General features: G+C 43.1%; 1 protein-coding gene across 3 annotated transcripts in view; it reads right to left on the bottom strand.

Moving 5' to 3' along the window:
- riox1 (ribosomal oxygenase 1) overlaps positions 1-19604 on the bottom strand; it is a 72895-nt gene that overhangs the window by 18854 nt on the left and 34437 nt on the right. For all 3 annotated transcript variants that reach the window (XR_015075947.1, XR_015075945.1, XM_085980017.1), the window contains 4 exons: positions 15500-15534; positions 15194-15372; positions 13185-13289; positions 6849-6993 (listed from right to left, as the gene is read on the bottom strand). Coding sequence is in view for 1 of the 3 variants with exons in the window: in XM_085980017.1 (XP_085836143.1) it covers positions 6849-6993; positions 13185-13289; positions 15194-15372; positions 15500-15534 (464 nt within the window). In the remaining 2 variants the exon portion in view is untranslated. The remainder of the gene's footprint in view (positions 1-6848; positions 6994-13184; positions 13290-15193; positions 15373-15499; positions 15535-19604) is intronic.

A 19604-nucleotide genomic window follows, 5' to 3' on the forward strand; every position in this document is an offset into this window, starting at 1 on the left:
TGCACATAAGCTTCATTGCGTCTTTCACCTCCTCATACAAATGATTGCCCACCTACTGCGAGGTAATTACGCTGAAATTTTTAAGTCTGGTGCAAACAGGCGCCAGAAGCCTATTGCACAGCATAAGGGGACCGGTATTCTGGTTTCAGTTGTCCATTATCTTTACAGTAGTTTTCCATTTGGTTAACCCTAACAGTTTAATGCTGATGGTTGAACGAACCGAGGTGTTTTCATGCACATATTGGATGACCAAGGCAGTTACTCTTTTTTAAAAACAAACCTCATAAAAAAGAGTGTTTGCTAGTGCTCTGGGGGAGGGTTTAAACTAAAATGGCAGGGGGTTGGGAACCTGAGCAGGGAGACAGAGGAAAGGGAAACAAGGATAAAAGCAAAAGATAGGAAGGAGAAAAACAAAAGTGGCAGTCAGACAAAATCAACGGTTTAAATCAAACGTGGCCACAGTAAATAATAATTCTAATAATTCAAAAAAAAAACAAGCCTGAAGGCTTTGTGTCTTAATGCGAGGAGCATTCGTAATAAGGTGGATGAATTGGCTGCGCAAATAGAGGTAAACGAATATGATTTGGTTGGGATTACAGAAACGTGGCTCAAGGATGGCCAAGGCTGGGAACTCAACATCCAGGGGTATTCGATATTCAGGAAAGATAGGCAAAAAGGAAAGGGAGGTGGGGTAGCATTACTGGTTAAAGAAGGGATTAACACAATTGTAAGGAAGGATATTAGCTCTGATGATGTGGAATCTGTATGGGTAGAATTGAGAAATACCAAGGGGCAGAAAATGTTAGTGGGAGTGGTATATAGACCTCCAAACAGTAAGGCGGAGGTTGGGGATGGCATTAAAAGGGAAATTAGAGAAGCGTGCAATAAGGGCACAGCAGTCATCATGGGTGACTTTAATCTACATATAGATTGGGCTAACCAAATTAGTAACAATACTGTGGAGAAGGAATTCCTGGAGTGTTTACGGGACGGTTTCCTGGACCAATATGTTGAGGGACCAACCAGAGATCAGGCCATCTTAGACTGGGTATTATGTAACGAGAAAGGATTAATTAGCAATCTTGTTGTACGAGGCCCCTTGGGTTGGAGCGATCATAATATGATAGAATTCTTCATTAAGATGGAGAATGAAGTAGTTAACTCAGAGACTAGGGTCCTAAATTTAAATAAAGGAAACTATGATGGTCTGAGGCGCGAGTTGGGTAGGATTGATTGGGGAGTGTCACTCAAAGGGTTGACGGTGGATAGGCAATGGCAAACATTCAAAGACCGCATGGATGAACTACAGAATTTGTTCATCCAAGTTTGGCATAAAAATAAAACAAAAAAGGTGACTCAACCGTGGCTAACAAGGGAAATTAGGGATAGCAATAGATCCAAGGAGAGGACATATAAATTGGCCACAAAAAGCAATAATCCTGAGGATTGGGAGCAGTTTAGGATTCAACAAAGGAGGACAAAGGGATTAATTAAGAAGGGGAAAATAGAATATGAGAGTAAGCTTGCAGGGAGCATAAAAACTGACTGTAAAAGCATTTATAGATATGTGAAGAGAAAAAGATTGGTGAAGTCAAGCGTAGGTCCCTTGCAGTCAGAGTCAGGGGAATTTATAATGGGACACAAAGAAATGGCAGACCAACTAAATACATATTTTGGTTCTGTCTTCACAAAGGAGGACACAAATAACCTCCCAGAGATGCCGGGGAACATAGGGTCTGATGAAAGCGTGGAACTGAAAGAAATCAGTATTTGTAGGGAAATTGATGGGACTGAAGGCCGATAAATCCCCAGGGCCTGATAATCTACATCCTAGGGTACTTAAGGAAGTGGCCCTAGAAATAGTAGATGCATTGCTGATCATCTTCCAACATTCGATGGAATCTGGAACAGTACCCATGGATTGGAGGGTAGCTAATGTTACCCCACTATTCAAAAAATTCACCTGAAGAAGGAGCAGCGCTCCGAAAGCTTGTGATTTCAAATAAAGCTGTTGGACTATAACCTGGTGTTGTGTGACTTCTTACATTCAAAAAAGGTGGTAGAGAGAAAACGGGGAATTACAGACCGGTAACCCTGACATCGGTAGTGGGGAAAATGCTGGAGTCCATTATAGAAGATGTAATAGCAGAGCACTTGGAAAACAGTGACAGGATCGGACAAAGTCAACATGGATTCACAAAAGGTAAATCGTACTTGACTAATCTACTGGAATTTTTTGAGGATGTAACTGGTAAAATAGATAAGGGAGAGCCAGTGGATGTGCTGTATCTGGACTTTCAGAAGGCCTTCGATAAGGTCCCGCATAAGAGATTAGCATGTAAAGTTAAGGCACATGGGATTGGGGGCAAGGTATTGACTTGGATAGAGAACTCGTTGGCAGACAGAAAGCAAATGTTGGAATAAACGGGTCTTTTTCCAAGTGGCAGGCAGTGACTAGTGGGGTACCGCAGGGATCGGTCCTTGGATCCCAGCTATTCACAATATATATATATAAATGATCTGGACAAGGGAACTAGATGTAATATCTCCAAATTTGCAGACGACACAAAGCTGGGTGGGCGTGTGTGCTGTGAGGAGGATGTCGAGAAACTCCAGGATGATTTGGACATGTTGGGTGATTGGGTAGAAACATGGCAGATGCAATATAACGTGGATAAATGTGAGGTTATCCACTTTGGTGGCAAAAACAGGAAGGCAGATTATCTAAATGGCAATAGATTGGGAGAAGGGGAAGTGCAATGAGACCTGGGTGTCCTTGTGCACCAGTCGCTGAAGTTAAGCATGCAGGTGCAGCAGGCGGCTAAGAAGGCAAATGGTATGTTGGCCTTCGTAGCGAGAGGGTTTGAGTACAGGAACAAGGATGTCTTGCTGCAGTTGTACAGGGCCTTGGTGAGACCACATCTCGAGTATTGTGTGCAGTTTTGGTCGCCTTATCTGAGGAAGGATGTTCTTGCCATGGAAGGAGTTCAACAAAGATTCACCAGGCTGATACCTGGGATGGCAGGAATGACGTATGAAGAGAGATTGGGTCGATTGGGCTTGTACTCGCTGGAGTTTAGAAGAATGAGAGGTGATCTCATTGAAACTTATAAAATTCTGACAGGACTGGACAGACTAGATGCAGGAAGGATGTTCCTGATGGTCGGGGAGTCCAGAACCAGGGGACACAGTTTAAGGATAAAGGGTAGGCCATTTAGGACAGAAATGAGGAGGAATTTCTTCACCCAGAGAGTGGTGAACCTGTGGAACTCTACCACAGAAGGCGGTGGAGGCCAGTTCATTAAATATATTCAAGAAGGAGTTGGGATATATTTCTTAAGGCTAAAAGGGATCAAGGGGTATGGGAAGAAAGCAGGGACCGGGTACTGAATTTGGATGATCAGCCATGATCGCATTGAATGGCAGAGCAGGCTCGAGGGGCCGAATGGCCTACTCCTGCTCCTATCTTCTATGTTTCTAAGAAAGAAAAAGAACTGGGACAAGAGGATGAAATGAGAATATGGGGATAAAAGTAATAGACAACTAATGTCATTTCACATCCCACTAAATCCAACTTGTTAACTGGTGCCGTACAATAGGTAAATATGTATGTTCAATGATTTGCTGCCATTGGATAGGCGTAGCTTTTTATTTTAAACCATGGACATATCTATTCTACACCTAAATGGTTCAACATCTCTAGAAAATCCAGGTTGTTGACTAAATATTTACAGCACCCGATAAAAACCCCTTTACAAGTGGCCGTACGTAAACTTTCACTTCCATATCTCACATCAAAACAAAGGGCTTTTTCTTCTCATTTATTATAAAAATGTATAATTCCAAAACAGTTACTTTTAGAAGCAAGTTGATTTTAGTTACACTTCAAAAAAAAAACCTCTACTATATTTTACATCGCAGGACACCCTTTTCAGATTTATTCAATGTGCATTAAACACTGGCTATAGTCACCTAGGTTTCTATGTTAACCAATTAAAAAATAAAATTACTTCAACCTAACAAATAGCTCTTACATTGTATGACAGTGATATTTCCAACATTAAATGTTTGCTCAATGAATACCACACTGGTCGTATTACCCATTTACCCAGAATTTCATTTCGGGAGTACTGGATTGGCAATTGGCTAAAAGTCAGGAAGTGAAAGCAGCACCGCCCCACGTCACCCCAGGTTCGCATATGCACAACGGTGTGCTCCTGGGGGCACTACGCTGTGCACAACTCTGCAGCGTTTGAAAGCAAGTTCTCAAAGGGAGGTTTGCGCCAATTAAGTGTGGATTGCCTTGCCATGTCGGTGGCGTACTCCTTAGCTACGCCTTGACCATGAAGTCAGGGATCGAGATCATTAGGTTGTGGGTTTAAGTTTCATTCCAGAGACTTGAGCATGTACTCTAGGCTTACACTTAAGTGCAATACTGAGGGAGCACTGCATTGACAGAGGTGCCGTCTTTTAGATGCCCAGTGTGCTCTGTCGGGTGGATGTAAAAGATCCTATGACATTATTTTAGGAGAGTTCTGTAGTGTCTCGGCGAATATATATCCCTCAAGCAACACCCAAAAAAACAGATCAACTGGTCATTTACCTCATTGCGGTTTGTGGGATCTTGCTGTACACAAATTACCTGCCATTTTGCCTACATAACAATTACACTTTAAAAGTAATTCATTGACCATAAAGCCCTTCAAGATGGCCCAAGGACATGAAAGTTGTTGTATAAAAACAAGTTCTTTCTTTATACTAAGGGGCAGACTGGACAACTGCCTATTGAACAATAGCTTAGTAACAATTAATGTGGATTTAAGATTAATGTAGTGTCCGTTTGACAAATCTCATCTACTTGTTTGAGGATGTTATAAATTAAATAGGTAGTCATAGCTTCCAAGATATAGCTTACCTTGCCTTCCACAAGGCTTCAACAAAATCCAATCTGAAACAGTACTAATTAAACCAAAGTGAATAGGAATCCAGGGTAGAACATGAGACTTGACAAGGAATTGGATAAAAAAAGGAAACAGAGTACTCATAAGAGGCATGCTGGAGTACCACATAGGGTCAGTGCTTAAAACATTGTTGTTTCTCAACTACATAAATGATCTGGATACAGAAATAAATTATATGACTATTAAATTTGCAGACAATGGGCTGTATTTTCCGATCGGAGGCTTCCCACGTGCGGAAGCCTCCGATCTGGAAAAAATCTACGCCCTTACTGGAGGGCTCCTGGGACACGCACACTTCCGCTCCTGGGCCTCTCGAACTCCAAGTGTGCAGTATCCCAGAGGCGCAAGCGTCCCTGGGATCACGTGGGCCATGGGGAGCCAATCAAAGAAAGGAATCTCTCTTCATACACTTGACAGGAAGACCTGTCAAATATATGAATGGAGATCACCCCAAAAACATAGTAAAACTTTAAATAATTTTTTTTTTTTTTTTAAATCACATTTTTAAAATGACTTGAAATTACAATAAATTAAATATTTTAAACAAAAAGTTAATTTTTTGAAAAAAATAATTGAAGTTTTTTTTACAGGGCTAAAAATAAACTTACCTTTTTTAAAAAGTATTTTTAAATGATACATCAGTGAAATTTGTTTTAAAAAACTTTTTTCAACTGTTATTCTGGTAAAAGCAGGCCTTATGCCTGCTTTTACCAGGCGTAAGAATTGTAAGCGTTTTCTGCGGGCGGAGGGTCTCCAAAAAGCAGAACTATCCACCTGCAGAGGCCCTTCTCCAGGGCAGCCGGAGGATCTGTCAAGAGAATTCCATAGGGATCGGAATATCTGGGCCATTATTAAAATAGGGAATGCATTAGTGATGCAGGATCTAATTTGAGGTTTTGACAAAGATCTATTACTCAACTGGGCAGATAAATTTAATACCAATAAATGCAAAGTTTTGGAAGAAAGAATGAGTAACATAGGTGAACAATGAAAAGAACCATATTAGCACAGGGTGACTTCGAAAGTGGCATGCAGCTTATAAGACAATGTGGAGAAGCAATTAAAAAAGCAAACAGAACATTGGAATTTACAGCCAGAACGAGCCCATAGAGGTTAAGCTGAGACTTTACTATTCACCTGTTAGACCTTAGAATACGGTGAGCAGTTCTCGCTGCCACAATTTAAAAGGACATACATATATAGAGAAGAAAATGATCCATAAAAGAGGATGAGCGATGAGGAAAGGTATGAGAAGCGTAAACTTTACAATCTAGAGAGACAGTAGTCAAAAGGATGACTTGTTCAAGGTATACAAGGTATTAAATGGCACAGATAAAGTGACAACTACTTATCTTTATAGCAACCCAGAATATTATTCTGCTGGCCTGACTGACAAAGTAAGAGGAAATAAATTGGTACTGAAAAGTACACTTAAGTAAAGACAATTTTTAGAAGACCTGTTTTAAGGGCGATAAAGACTTCTAATAATCTACCAGGTTAAAAATCAAAGATGTTAGGGGCGCTCAAAGCAGTTGTATGCTTGGCTGGGTGATCTTGACAGGTCAAATAGTCTTTTCTCATCTTTTACTTTTTCTTATGAAGGACCAATGAAAGAATTAAAACTGAACATTTTCTGGTTTGCAGCAATACAAATGAACTGCTAATGACATTGGAAGATAAAAGACCTGCTTCCAAAACAGAGTCTCATATGCAGTAGAAGTAGGAAAAGCATGGTTACTTTGAGGGGAAGTGCCAAAATGTTAAAGGAACAACAGTCCCTTGGATATCCTTGTTTGGATAATTGTTCATTGGCAGAAGGCTGAATTTGTAATTATTGCTCTTTCCCCTCCCATGAAAACACTACAATTAATAAAAGAAACAAAATACCTTTTGTAAGTACAGGGGGTAGGCAATCATGAATAAAATCTTTGGCTTTCTGATCAACAGCTGCATCAATTGGTGCATATTTGAGTAACTTTCTCATTAGATTGAAAATCTTTTTATTAAATGATTCTCTCCGTGGGTCGTCTTCCTGAAAAAGAAAATTCAGATGCAGTCACGTGTTTGCAGCTGCAGGATTTCAAACCTGTACAGGTAAGGCAGACCCCAACCGATACCAGCAACATTCCTATTATAAAAAGGTCTGCAAAATAGTGATAAAAAGTACAGCTATCGGGTTCTGCTGACTGTTGAGCTGGTTAAGTTATGATCAGGTATGGCTAAACTACTCTCTCCCCCCCCCCCCTCCCGAACAAAATCTCAATTTCGAGGCTCACACGAGGTGCTAAAGGGTAGTTAAGACTTGTGGAACTGTTATCACAAAGCGTCTACACCTTCAGAAGAGGATGACAAAAAAAATGCTTTGGTCCTGGAGATGCAACTATACCGAGACTCAGTGACACCTTGAGGCTGCCATTGGAAATAAAAACAAAAGTTTCGTCCGCCAGAGGAAAGCTTAAAAAAAATTACACAAAGATTGAAACAACTTCTCCCAGAAAGCACCAACAGCAAGACACTGCTGACAACTAAGTTGGCAAACAGAACTGAGGATTTTTCCACAGGACGAGGCACGTATCCAGAGCAAGAACAGGGGAAAGAGAATAACTTGGCTCTCGTTTTATGGAAAACTCTTCCAGGACATATTCGTTGTGACTGCTCAGTTTGACAGCTGACACATTCTATACTCTGTGGAGGATAAATGAATTAGGAAGATTTTTTTTTATCCAGAGGTAATTCTGCCATTAACCTAGTCCTACCTTCTTTGATCTCCCAAGCAGGTTTCGCATCTGCACTCGTGAGAGAGGAGTAACTAACCTCTCATGCTTGCAACATTATGATGTTTTTATATTGGTGCCAATCAACCTGAAAAGCTTTATACCATGACAAATGTAATCATTCAATTTAGGATTAGATTAGGAGTTTTATATAATAGGGCTAAATGGAAGCCAATTTGGAAAGGTGCTTGAACCACCCCTTCTACCTGGAACCAACAGTATTGTCAATTTATTTTAAAATTTGGATATTTACAATCTGATTTTACAGTTATAGCAATTGAAGCATTTTTGTCCAGACTATTGAATTGGTAACTTTATGGGTATGGTAATGCACTAGAAATCCAGAGCTTGTGAATTGAATTCCCACCATGGTAAACTGTGTTCAATATATTTGGTAATTTATGGGCCGGAACCAGCAAAATGACACTGAAAGCTGGTGGATTGTTAAAAACTTCAACTGTTGACTAATGTCTTAAGGGAAGGGACACGTCCTCCTTGTCTGGCCTACATGTGACTCCAGTCCCACGTTACGTGGCTGACTCGCAATACCCATGGCAACTAGAGATTGCCAGTAAATACTGCCTTTCCAGTGCTGTTCACAGCTCAAGAAAAAAGAAAATCTTCCATTCTTACAAAGTATCAAGTCAAAAGGCAAGATTAGTACTGGCTTGTAAACTTTGCTGATAAGGCAGAGGGGGAATGGGTGACCGTCAGACAGAAGAGGAGGACCAGGCAGGTAGTGCAGGAGTCTCCTGAGCCCATCTTGCTCACCAACCAGTATTCGGTGCTGAGTACTGGTGAGGGCATTGGTTCCTCTGGGGAGTGCAGCCAAGTCCACAGCACCATGGAAGGCTAAGCTGCACAGGCGGGTTGGGGGGGGGGGGGGGGGAGAAGAGAGAGCAATCATGATAGGGGATTCAATAGTTAGGGGAGCAGACAGGCGTTTCTGTGGCCGCAGACGTGACTCTAGGATGGTATGTTGCCTCCCTGGTTCCAGGGTCAAGGATGTCACTGAACGGCTGCAGGGCATTCTGAGGGGGGGGGGGGGGGGGGGGGGGAAGGTGAACAGACAGAGGTCGTGGTCCGTATCGGTACCAACAACATAGGTAGGAAGAGGGATGAGGTCCTGCAGGCAGAGTTTAGGGAGCTAGGAAAGAGGTTAAAAAGCAGGACCTCAAAAGGTAGTAATCTCCAGATTACTACCAGTGCCACGTGCTAGTGAGTTCAGAAATAGGAAGATAGAGCAGATGAATGCGTGGCTGGAGAGATGGTGTAGGAGGGAGGGCTTTAGATTCCTGAGGAATTGGAACCGTTTCTGGGGGAGGTGGGACCTCTACAAGCCAGACGGGTTGCACCTCAACGGGAATGGGACCAATATCCTCGCGGGAGGGTTTGCTAGTGCTGTTGGGGAGGGTTTAAACTAGCTTGGCAGGGGGATGGGAGCCTAAGTATAGAGTCAATAGGGAGGGAAGAAAAACTGGAATTGGAAAAAAACGTAGAAAGTAAATTGGAAGGACAGAGGAATCAAGGGCTAGATAGTAGTCAACAAGGAGGTGTGCTTGTACTAAATGGTATATACTTCAATGCAAGGAGTATAGCGAACAAGGCAGATGAGCTGAGGGCACAGGTAGATACTTGGGACTATGATATTATGGCCTAGAAATTCAGTGGGCTGTGCCACCTGTTAGCGCCCTAAGAGGGGACTTAGTGGGTTTTACGCCACTGGCCATGCCTCCCGCTAAATTTAGCGGGATGCTAATGGCAGCGCTAGCCATTAGCGCTAGCCATTAGCGCTGCGCCGCTACCGATGACGTCATCGGTGTGCGCAGCGCCCCGAACGCGAAATTTACTAGTGCCCCCTGCTTTAACACCGGTCGCAATTTGCAACCGGTTCAGGGGGGCCTACCTGCGGCGGTAGAGGCGCTGAGGTGCGGGGCGGCCATTTTTTTTGCTGGCCGCCTGCCAGCATCTCCCCGTGCCACCGTCCCCGGCCTCCTGAGCGCCCCCCCTCCCCTCCCCCCACGGAGTGCCGGCTGTGTCCCAAGAGCCCGGCACTTCTCCTCGGTGCCAGGCTCTTTTGCCGGCACTCGCGCTCTTCGAGCGCGCTGCAGCAGGCCCCTCCCCTTTAAGGGGAGGAAGGCCTGCAGTACCGCAGCGCGCCATGCGGCGCTGCAGCACGTTGCGCTGCGATTTTCAGTTGCAGCGCCCCAAGAGGGATGCGGGGCGCCTCGAGTAGCGCTGCGCTTCCATCTGGGGCGCTGAAAGTGAATTTGCGACAGGCGGCCGCGACTCCTTCCGGGGCAGTACTTCCGGCGCCCTGGCCAGACTGGGTGCCAGTGAATTTCTAGGCCTATAGCTATTACAGAGACATGGCTGAAAGAGGGGCAGGTATGGCAGCTCAACATTCCTGGTTACAGGATTTTCAGACATAGAAACATAGAAACTAGGAGCAGGAGTAGGCCATTCGGCCCTTCGAGCCTGCTCCGCCATTCAACGAGATCATGGCTGATCATCCAAACCCTAGCACCCGGTCCCTACACCGACAGCCATCCCACCCAAGCCCTATCCCCGTAACCCCACATATTTAATCCTCCCTAACACTAAGGGCCAATTTTTATCATGGCCAATCAACCTAACCCGCACATCTTTGGACGGGATAGAGAGGGAGGTAAAAAGGGAGGGGGGTCGCGGTATTGATGAAATAAACTATTACAGCTGTGAGGAGGGATGATATGTTCGAGGGATCATCAAACGAGGCCATATGGGTCGAATTGAAAAACAAAAAAGGGGCGATCACAGTGCTGGGAGTGTACTACAGACCCCCAAACAGTGAGAGGGAGATAGAAGAACAAATATGTAGACAAATTTCTAGAAGTGCAAAAACTATAGGGCAGTAATAGTAGGGGATTTCAACTACCCAAATATTAACTGGGATAAAATTAGTGTGAAGGGTATAGAAGGTGCAGAATTCCTAAAATGCATCGAGAACTTTTTTAGCCAGCATGTAGCAAGCCCAAGGGAGGGGGTGGTTCTGGACTTAGTTTTAGGGAATGAAGCTGAGCAGGTAGAAGGCGTATCAGTGGGGGAGCATTTTGGTGCTCGTGACCATAATTCTGTTAGATTTAAGGCAGTTATGGAAAAGGACAAGGATAGACCAGGAATAAAAATTCTAAATTAGGGAAAAGCAAATCTTGCTAAGCTCAGAGGGGATTTAGCCATGGTGGACTGGAAACAGCTACTTGAAAGTAAATCAGCGTCAGAGCAGTGGGAGGCATTCAAGGACGAGATCCGGAGGGTTCAGACCAAACATGTGCCCTTAAAGAAAAAAGGTGGGACTAACAAATGTAGAGCCCCCTGGATGTCTAGAGACATGCAGGGTAGGATAAAGAAAAAAAGGGAGGCGTATGACAGATACCGAGGGCTAAATACTCCAGAATCTTTAGAGGCATACAGAAAGTGCAGGGTTGTAATTAAAAATGATATTAGGAAAGCAGAGAGCATGAAAAATTCTTGGCAAGTAAAATCAAGGAAAACCCAAAGATGTTTCATAAATATATTAAGAGTAAGAGGATAACTAAAGAAAGGGTAGGATCTATTAGAGATCATGAGAGTAATCTGTGTGTGGAGGCGGAAGACATCGGTAGGGTTCTTAATGAATACTTTGTGTCTGTTTTCACAAGGGAGAGGGGCGAAGCAGACATTGCTATCGGGGGGAGGAGTGCGAAATATTAGATGAAATAAACATAGTGAGAGAGGAAGTATTAAGGGGTTTAGCAGCTTTAAAAGCGGATAAATCCCCAGGCACGGATAAAATGTATCCCAGGCTGTTAAGTGAAGCAAATGAGGAAATAGCAGAGGCCCTGACCATCATTTCTCAATCCTCTCTGGCTTCAGGTGTGGTGCCGGAGGACTGCTAATGTGGTACCCTTGTTTAAAAAGGGAGAAAAGGATAGACCGAGTAATTACAGGCCAGTCAGCCTAACCTCGGTGGTGGGAAAATTATTGGAAAGAATTCTGAAGGACAGGATAAATCTTGATTTAGAAAGACACGGATTAATCAAGGATAGTCAGCACGAATTTGTTAAGGGAAGGTTGTGTCTGACAAATTTGATTGAATTTTTTGATGAGGTAACAAGGAGGGTAGATGAGGATAGTGCATTTGATGTAGTGTATATGGACTTTAGCAAGGCTTTTGATAAGGTTCTACGTGGCAGACTGGTCACAAAGTTAAAAGCCCATGGGATCCAGGGCAAAGTGTCAAGTTGGATTCAAAACTGGCTCGGAGACAGGAAGCAGAGGGTAATGGTTGATGGGTGTTTTTGTGACTGGAAAGCTGTTTCCAGTGGGGTTCCGCAGGGCTCAGTACTAGGTCCCTTGCTTTTTGTGGTATATATCAACGATCTTGACTTGAATATAGGGGGTATGATTAAGAAGTTTGCAGATGATACTAAAATTGGCTGTGTGGTTGATACTGAAGAAGGAAGCTGTAGACTGCAGGAAGATATCAATAAATTGGTCAGGTGGGCAGAACAGTGGCAAATGGAATTCAATCCGGAGAAGTGTGAGGTAATGCATTTGGGGAGGGCTAACAAGGAAAGAGAATACACATTAAATGGTAGGACACTGTAGGATAGTGTAGAGGAACAAAAGGACCTTGGACTGCATGTCCACAGATCCCTGAAGGTAGCAGGCCAAGTAGATAAGGTGGTTAAGGTGGCATACGGAATGCTTGCCTTTATTAGCCGTGACATAGCATAGAATACAAGAGTGGGGGGAGGGTTATGCTTCAACTGTATAAAACACTAGTTAGGCCTCAGCTAGAGTACTGCGTGCAGTTCTGGTCACCACATTACAGGAAAGATGCGATTGCACTAGAGAGTGTACAGAGGAGATTGACAAGAATGTTGCCGTGAGTAGAGATTCATAGCTATGATGAGGAAAGACTGGATAGGCTGGGTCTGTTTTCCTTGGAACAGAGGAGGCTGAGGGGAGAGCTTATTGAAGTGTATAAAATTATGAGGGGCAAAGATATAGTGGATAGAAAGGACCTATTTCCCTTAGCAGAGGGGTCAAAAACCAGGGGGCACAGATTTAAAGCAATTGGTAGAAGGTTTAGAGAGGATTTGAGGGGAAGTTTCTTCACCCAGAGAGTTGTGGGGGTCTGGAACTCACTGCCTGAAAGGGTGGTAGAGGCAGGAACCCTAACCACATTTAAAAAGTACTTGGATGTGCACTTGGGATGCTGTAACCTGCAGGGCTATGGACCAAGAGCTGGGAAGTGGGATTAGGCTGGATAGCTCTTTGTTGGCCGGCGCGGACACAATGGGCCGAAATGGCCTCCTTCCGTGCTGTAACTTTCTATGATTCTATGATAACATTATTTCGATTATAAAACCCCAAGAAGGATGAAACCTTCCTTAAACAAAGAATAGCATAAGTGGACAAATACCCTCTCAGAATTCTGCACTCCCATATACTCTAGGTAATCAAGGGGCAAGCCTTCACGGAATTCTGCATCATCTTCTATAGCCAAGTCCAAGACACCAGGAAAAAGCTGCAACAAAAAAGTATATTTTAAGGATACTGTGCTTTTAAAATAAAAGAATAAATATATGGTGGAAAATATGTCCCCATAAAATGTCCATTTGTTCACATTCAGAAATTACTTCAACAGCAAGGTCTGCATTTATTATATGCCAATGTAAAAACACATACATCATTTGCATTTAGATAGATTAGTTACATCTGGAGAAGATCATCCTACTGAGCAGGAAATCTAACAAAGGTCAAATATGTCATGTCTGTCCTAATATTGCTTGTGAACAGATGATCATTAATGAAACAGGAAGCTATGGAACATTTCAGCATTACTGTTAACTTAGGACGTTTGCAACAATTATAAAAACTGTCATGCATCAGGGCAGAAAAAAAATCCACGGATCCGTAGTTTACGACCTGCTTTATGGAATCCAGTCCCCCAGAATATCCATGAAGACTCCAAAGAGTCAAGAAAATGAGTAGCAGTGCTGCGGTTGCCCATTGTTGCCACTGGAGGCTGCTGCAGCATATCTGCAATCACTGTTGCAATCTTGTGGTAAACAGCAAAACCAACATCACGGTTACCATCTTAGGACATATGGGACCAAATATGGGAAAAAATAACGGTGTGCTAACGACACACGCCGCTATTAATGTGCAAATTAGCCAGCAATTTCAGAGGATTAAGAGATATGCCGTGAGTTGCTAATCTCCAGAATTTGCTGGTTGATTTACGCCGCTCTGTCGGTTGCTTCACACAAGTGGCATCTCACCCCTTAGCCTCCCAGTTATGTCAAAGGATTTGCACATTAATTGCCTATTAAGCTCACTGCAGAAAGTTAAGGTTTCTAATTAAGAGCGCAAAGACCCTTTTAACAATGTGATAATTGTTAATGCAGAATGCAATGCCAAGCAATCTCTCTGGCCCAGAAAGGGGACAATTTAAACTTCAATCTCATTCGTGCATGTATTAAATTCTTCAATGATTTTAAAACTTAAATATTTTTCTTTCTTTTGCTTTGACTCTTGTTCTCTGCCAATCCAATCCTTCTTTCGCTGTCTTTCTGTACCTGATTTGACTTAAATTCACCCACTCTAATTCACCCTCCTTCTCCGTTGTTCTTGTTTCTTTCTCGATCCTCAAATCTCATTGTTTAAGGAGATACACTGATGATCCCTCTGTTCACTAAGTTCCCAGATGCCCATGTCACGCCGTTGTCAGCTCGCAATTCTAGCAAGTTACGGTGCAAAAATGTTTTCGAGCTGAAGGGTGCAAGAAAAAAAGTCTAGCTGCCCCCAGTATCTCTTCCATGCGGCCATTATTCAGGTGTGAAACTGGGGAGTAAACGTTTGCAAGCTTTTCTATCATGGAAGCCGCATCAGTAAATCCCATTCTATTCTTACACACACACAAAAACTAGGACCAATAGCCAGGATTTGAGAGCATCAACCTTTACCAGTGTCCCCCCATCTCTTTTAACTTGTGGTTAGCCTCCAATTGGAGTACATCATTGATATTGGTTAACTCAGTACAGATGAAAAGCTGAACCTGATGTGTGTGCCTGCAGATCTATAGGATGGATTTAGGCACTCAGCCATTAGGCTAGCTGAAGTCAGCCATCTTGAGGGGATAATCACTGGGGGGAAAAAAAAACAGCAAATTCCTCAACAAGATACAATTCATCACATATTAGAAAATGGTTAACATTTTCACAACTTATGGGGTACTTTTGAAATTCACCCATCGGCCATCTCACCCCAGCAGGTTCAATCCACTGGTCAGCTGTGAAATGGAGAACATTTAAATAGGATTATTTAGAAACCGAAGTACACGGGACTCATTTATGAAATGCTTTGTCACAGAACAATCAATCTCCTGCATGTAGTACCCTTGAATAGATGTTACAAATATCCACCTACTTTATGTAGCAGATCTCCCCAAGAGTTCTTCTGATAAGTTGAAATGGTGATGTGGAGCGAATGTACCTCAGATGTGGAGGTTGCTTGGTGGATAAAGCCTCTAGGAAAATACAGCATGTCCCCAGCTTCAAGCACAGTATCCAGAATAGGATTGCCCAGCTCCTGCTGACTAAAATTACCTGGGGCAGACGGCCCAGAAGAATCACAATTACTTACATTAAGGGCAGTCGTTATAAAGTGTAAAATACCTCCACAGCACACTAAAAAATATGAAAGAGCTGAATACAGCTTTCTGAAAGTACTCACGGCTTGAAAAAATTGGAAGAATTTCTTCATTTGATCTGTGAATGCAATGATTGAACACATATTGGCACCAAAAAAGCACAATAATATAAATCATTTGAAACAGAAAAAAAATGTAACATCCATGTATTACAGTAAGCCTAGCAATATTAGTCTGAAGCACAATGCTATTGTGGTTTTTTTTTTTTTTTTTTTTTAAATTTACAAAATCATTTAGGGCATACATACACTCGGCATAGAGGCCAGGGGCTTCCCACAGGAAAAGAGAGTCATCCTGTGTCACTGTTCTGCTCCACATAGTAGCTTTTTACAAGGTAGTATAAACAATGGCTTTCAAGTGAGCCACCATCACTCCTATCTTCTCAGGTTTTTGAATATTAAGGGAATCAAGGGATATGGGGATAATGCAGGAAGGTGGAGTTGAGGTAGAACATAAGAAATAGGAGCAGGAGTAGGCCAATCGGCCCCTCGAGCCTGCTCCGCCATTCAATAAGATCATGGCTGATCTGATCCTAACCGCCAATCCACTATCACGAACCATCTCCTGCATCTAACAGAATTAGACACGAAATAGGAGCAGGATCAGGCTACACGGCCCCTGGGCCCGCTCCGCTAGCCACAGGGCCATGACCGATCCGAACCTAGACTCATGTCCAAATTCCTGCCTGCTCCCCGTAACCCTTAATTCCCTTTACTTCTAGGAAACTGTCTATTTCTGTTTTAAATTTATGTAATGATGTAGCTTCTACAGCTTTTTGGGGCAGCATATTCCATGGACCTACCACCCTCTGAGTGAAGTAGTTCCTCCTCATCTCAGTTTTGAAAGAGCAGCCCCTTATTCTAAGACTATGCCCCCTAGTTCTAGTTTCACCCATCATCGGGAACATCTTCCCTGCATCCACCCGATCCAACCCCTTCACAATCTTATTATATGTTTCAATAAGATCGCCTCTCATTCTTCTGAACTCCAATGAGTAGAGTCCCAATCTACTCAACCTCTCCTCATATGTCCATCCCCTCATCCCCGGGATTAACCGAGTGAACCTTCTTTGTACTGACTCGAGAGCAAGTATGTCCTTTCTTAAGTATGGACACCAAAACTGTACGCAGTATTCCAGGTGCGGTCTCACCAATACCTTGTACAACTGAAGCAATACCTCCCTATTTTTATATTCTATCCCCCTAGCAATGAAAGCCAACATTCCATTGGCCTTCTTAATCACTTGCTGCACCTGCATACTAACCTTTTGAGTTTCGTGCACCAGGACCCCCAGATCCCTTTGTACTTCAGTACTTTCAAGTTTCTTGCCATTAAGATAATAACTTGCTCTACGATTTTTCCTGCCAAAGTGCATAACCTCACACTTTCCAGTATTGTATTCCATCTGCCAAATCTCTGCCCACTTACTTAGCCTGTCTATGTCCCCTTGAAGGTTTTTTATGTCCTCCTCGCTCACTACTTTCCCCCCCATCTTAGTATCATCTGCAAACTTTGATATGTTACACTCGGTCCCCTCCTCCAAATCGTTAATATAGATTGTAAAGAGTTGGGGACCCAGCACTGACCCCTGCGGAACACCACTAGTTACTGATTCCCAGTCTGAGAATGAACCATTTATCCCAACTCTCTGCCTTGTTAGATAGCCAATCCTCTATCCATGCCAGAATATTACCCCCAATCCCGTGATTTTTTATCTTAAGCAATAATCTTTTGTGTGGCACCTTGTCAATTGCCTTTTGGAAGTCTAAATACACTACGTCCACTGGTTTCCCTTTATCCACCCTATATATGTTACTTCCTCAAAGAACTCCAGCAAATTTGTCAAACATGACTTCCCCTTCATAAAACCATGCTGACTTTGTCCTATTAAATTATGATTATCCAAATGTCCTGTTACTGTCTCCTTAATAATGGACTCCAAAATTTTACCTACCACAGATGTTAGGCTAACCGGTCTATAGTTTCCAGCCTTCTGTCTACTGCCCTTTTTAAATAAGGGTGTTACATTAGCAGTTTTCCAGTCTGCCGGGACCATTGCCGAGTCCAGGGAGTTTTGGAAAATTATTACCAATGCATCCACAATCCCTACCGCCACTTCCCTCAAGACCCTAGGATGTAAGCCATCGGGTCCAGGTGATTTATCCGCCTTGAGTCCCATTATTTTACCGAGTACCACTTCCTTAGTGATTTTGATCGTGTTTAGCTCCTCCCCCCCCCCCTTTAGCCCCCTGTTTGTCCAGTGTTGGGATATTCTTAGTGTCTTCTACTGTAAAGACTGATACAAAATATTCAGTGTTTTTGACATCTCCATATTTCCCACCATTAATTTCCCGGTCTCATCCTTTAAGGGACCAACATTTACTTTAGCCACCCTTTTTCTTTTTATATAACTATAAAAACTCTTACTATCTGTTTTTATATTTTTTGCTAATTTACTTTCATAATCTATCTTCCCTTTCTTAATCAATCTTTTTGTTATTTTTTGCTGTCTTTTAAAGTTTTCCCAATCCTCTATCCTCCCACTAGATTTGGCTACCTTATATGCCCTTGTTTTTAGTCGAATACTATCCTTAATTTCTTTACTTAGCCACGGATGGCTGTCTTTTCTTTTACACCCTTTTCTTCTCAGTGGAATATATACTTTTTGGAAGTTGTAAAATAACTCCTTAAATGTACACCACTGATCATGTATCGTCTTACCCTTTAATCTATTTTCCCAGTCCACTCTACTCAATTCCGCTCTCATACCTTCATAGTCTCCTTTATTCAAGCTTAGCACGCTTGTTTGAGATCCAACCTTCTCACCCTCTAATTGAATATGGAATTCAACCATGTTATGGTCACTCATTCCAAGGGGATCCTTTACTAGGACATTTTTAATTAATCCTGTCTCGTTACACAGGACCAGATCTAAGGTTGCTTGCCCCCTGGTCGGGTCAGTTACATACTGCTCAAGAAACCCATCCCTAATACACTCAATGAACTCATCCTCAAAGCAGCCCTGCCCAATTTGATTTGTCCAATTAATATGATAGTTAAAATCCCCCATAATTATAGATGTTCCCTTATTACAAGCCTCAACTATTTCCTGATTGATACTCCGTCCAACAGAGTTGCCACAGTTCGGAGGCCTATAGACTACGCCCACTAGTGTTTTTTTCCCCTTATTATTCCTTACCTCCACCCAAACTGTTTCATTGTCCTGATCTTTTGACCCAATATCATTTCTCTGTATTACAGTGATTCCTTCCTTTATTAACATAGCCACCCCACCTCCCCTTCCTTCCTGCCTGTCATAGAGTGAGAGTAATACAGCACGGATAGAGGCCCTTCGGCCCATCGTGTCCGCGCCGGCCATCACGCCCTGTCTAATCTAATCCCATATTCCAGCATTTGGTCCGTAGCCTTGTATGCTATGGCATTTCAAGTGCTCATCCAAATGCGTCTTGAATGTTGTGAGGGTTCCAGCCTCCACAACCCTTCCGGGCAGTGAGTTCCAGACTCCAACCACCCTCTGGGTGAAAAAGTTCTCTCTCAAATCCCCTCTAAACCTCCCGCCCTTTACCTTGAATCTGTGCCCCCTAGTTATTGACCCTTCTACTAAGGGAAAAAGCTCCTTAGTATCCATCCTATCTATGCCCCTCATAATTTTGTACACCTCAATCATGTCCCCCCTCAGCCTCCTCTGCTCCAAGGAAAACAAACCCAATCTGCCCAGTCTCTCTTCATAGCTGAAGCGTTCCAGCCCTGGTAGCATCCTTGTGAATCTCCTCTGCACCCTCTCCAAAGCTATCACATCCTTCCTGTAGTGTGGCGACCAGAACTGCACACAGTATTCCAGCTGTGGCCTAACCAGTGTTTTATACAGCTCCATCATAACCTCCTTGCTCTTATATTCTATGCCTCGGCTAATGAAGGCAAGTATCCCATATGCCTTTTTTAACCACCTTATCCACCTGTTCCGCCGCCTTCAGGGATCTGTGTACTTGCACACCCAGATCCCTCTGACCCTCCGTCTTGCCTAGGGTCTTACCATTCATTGTGTATTCCCTTGCCTTGTTAGTCCCCCCAAAGTGCATCACCTCGCACTTTTCCGGGTTAAATTCC

This window comes from Somniosus microcephalus, chromosome 3, assembly GCF_052327205.1.
Source record: "Somniosus microcephalus isolate GS21.2 chromosome 3, FLI_Smic_1.0, whole genome shotgun sequence".
Taxonomy (NCBI): domain Eukaryota; kingdom Metazoa; phylum Chordata; class Chondrichthyes; order Squaliformes; family Somniosidae; genus Somniosus; species Somniosus microcephalus.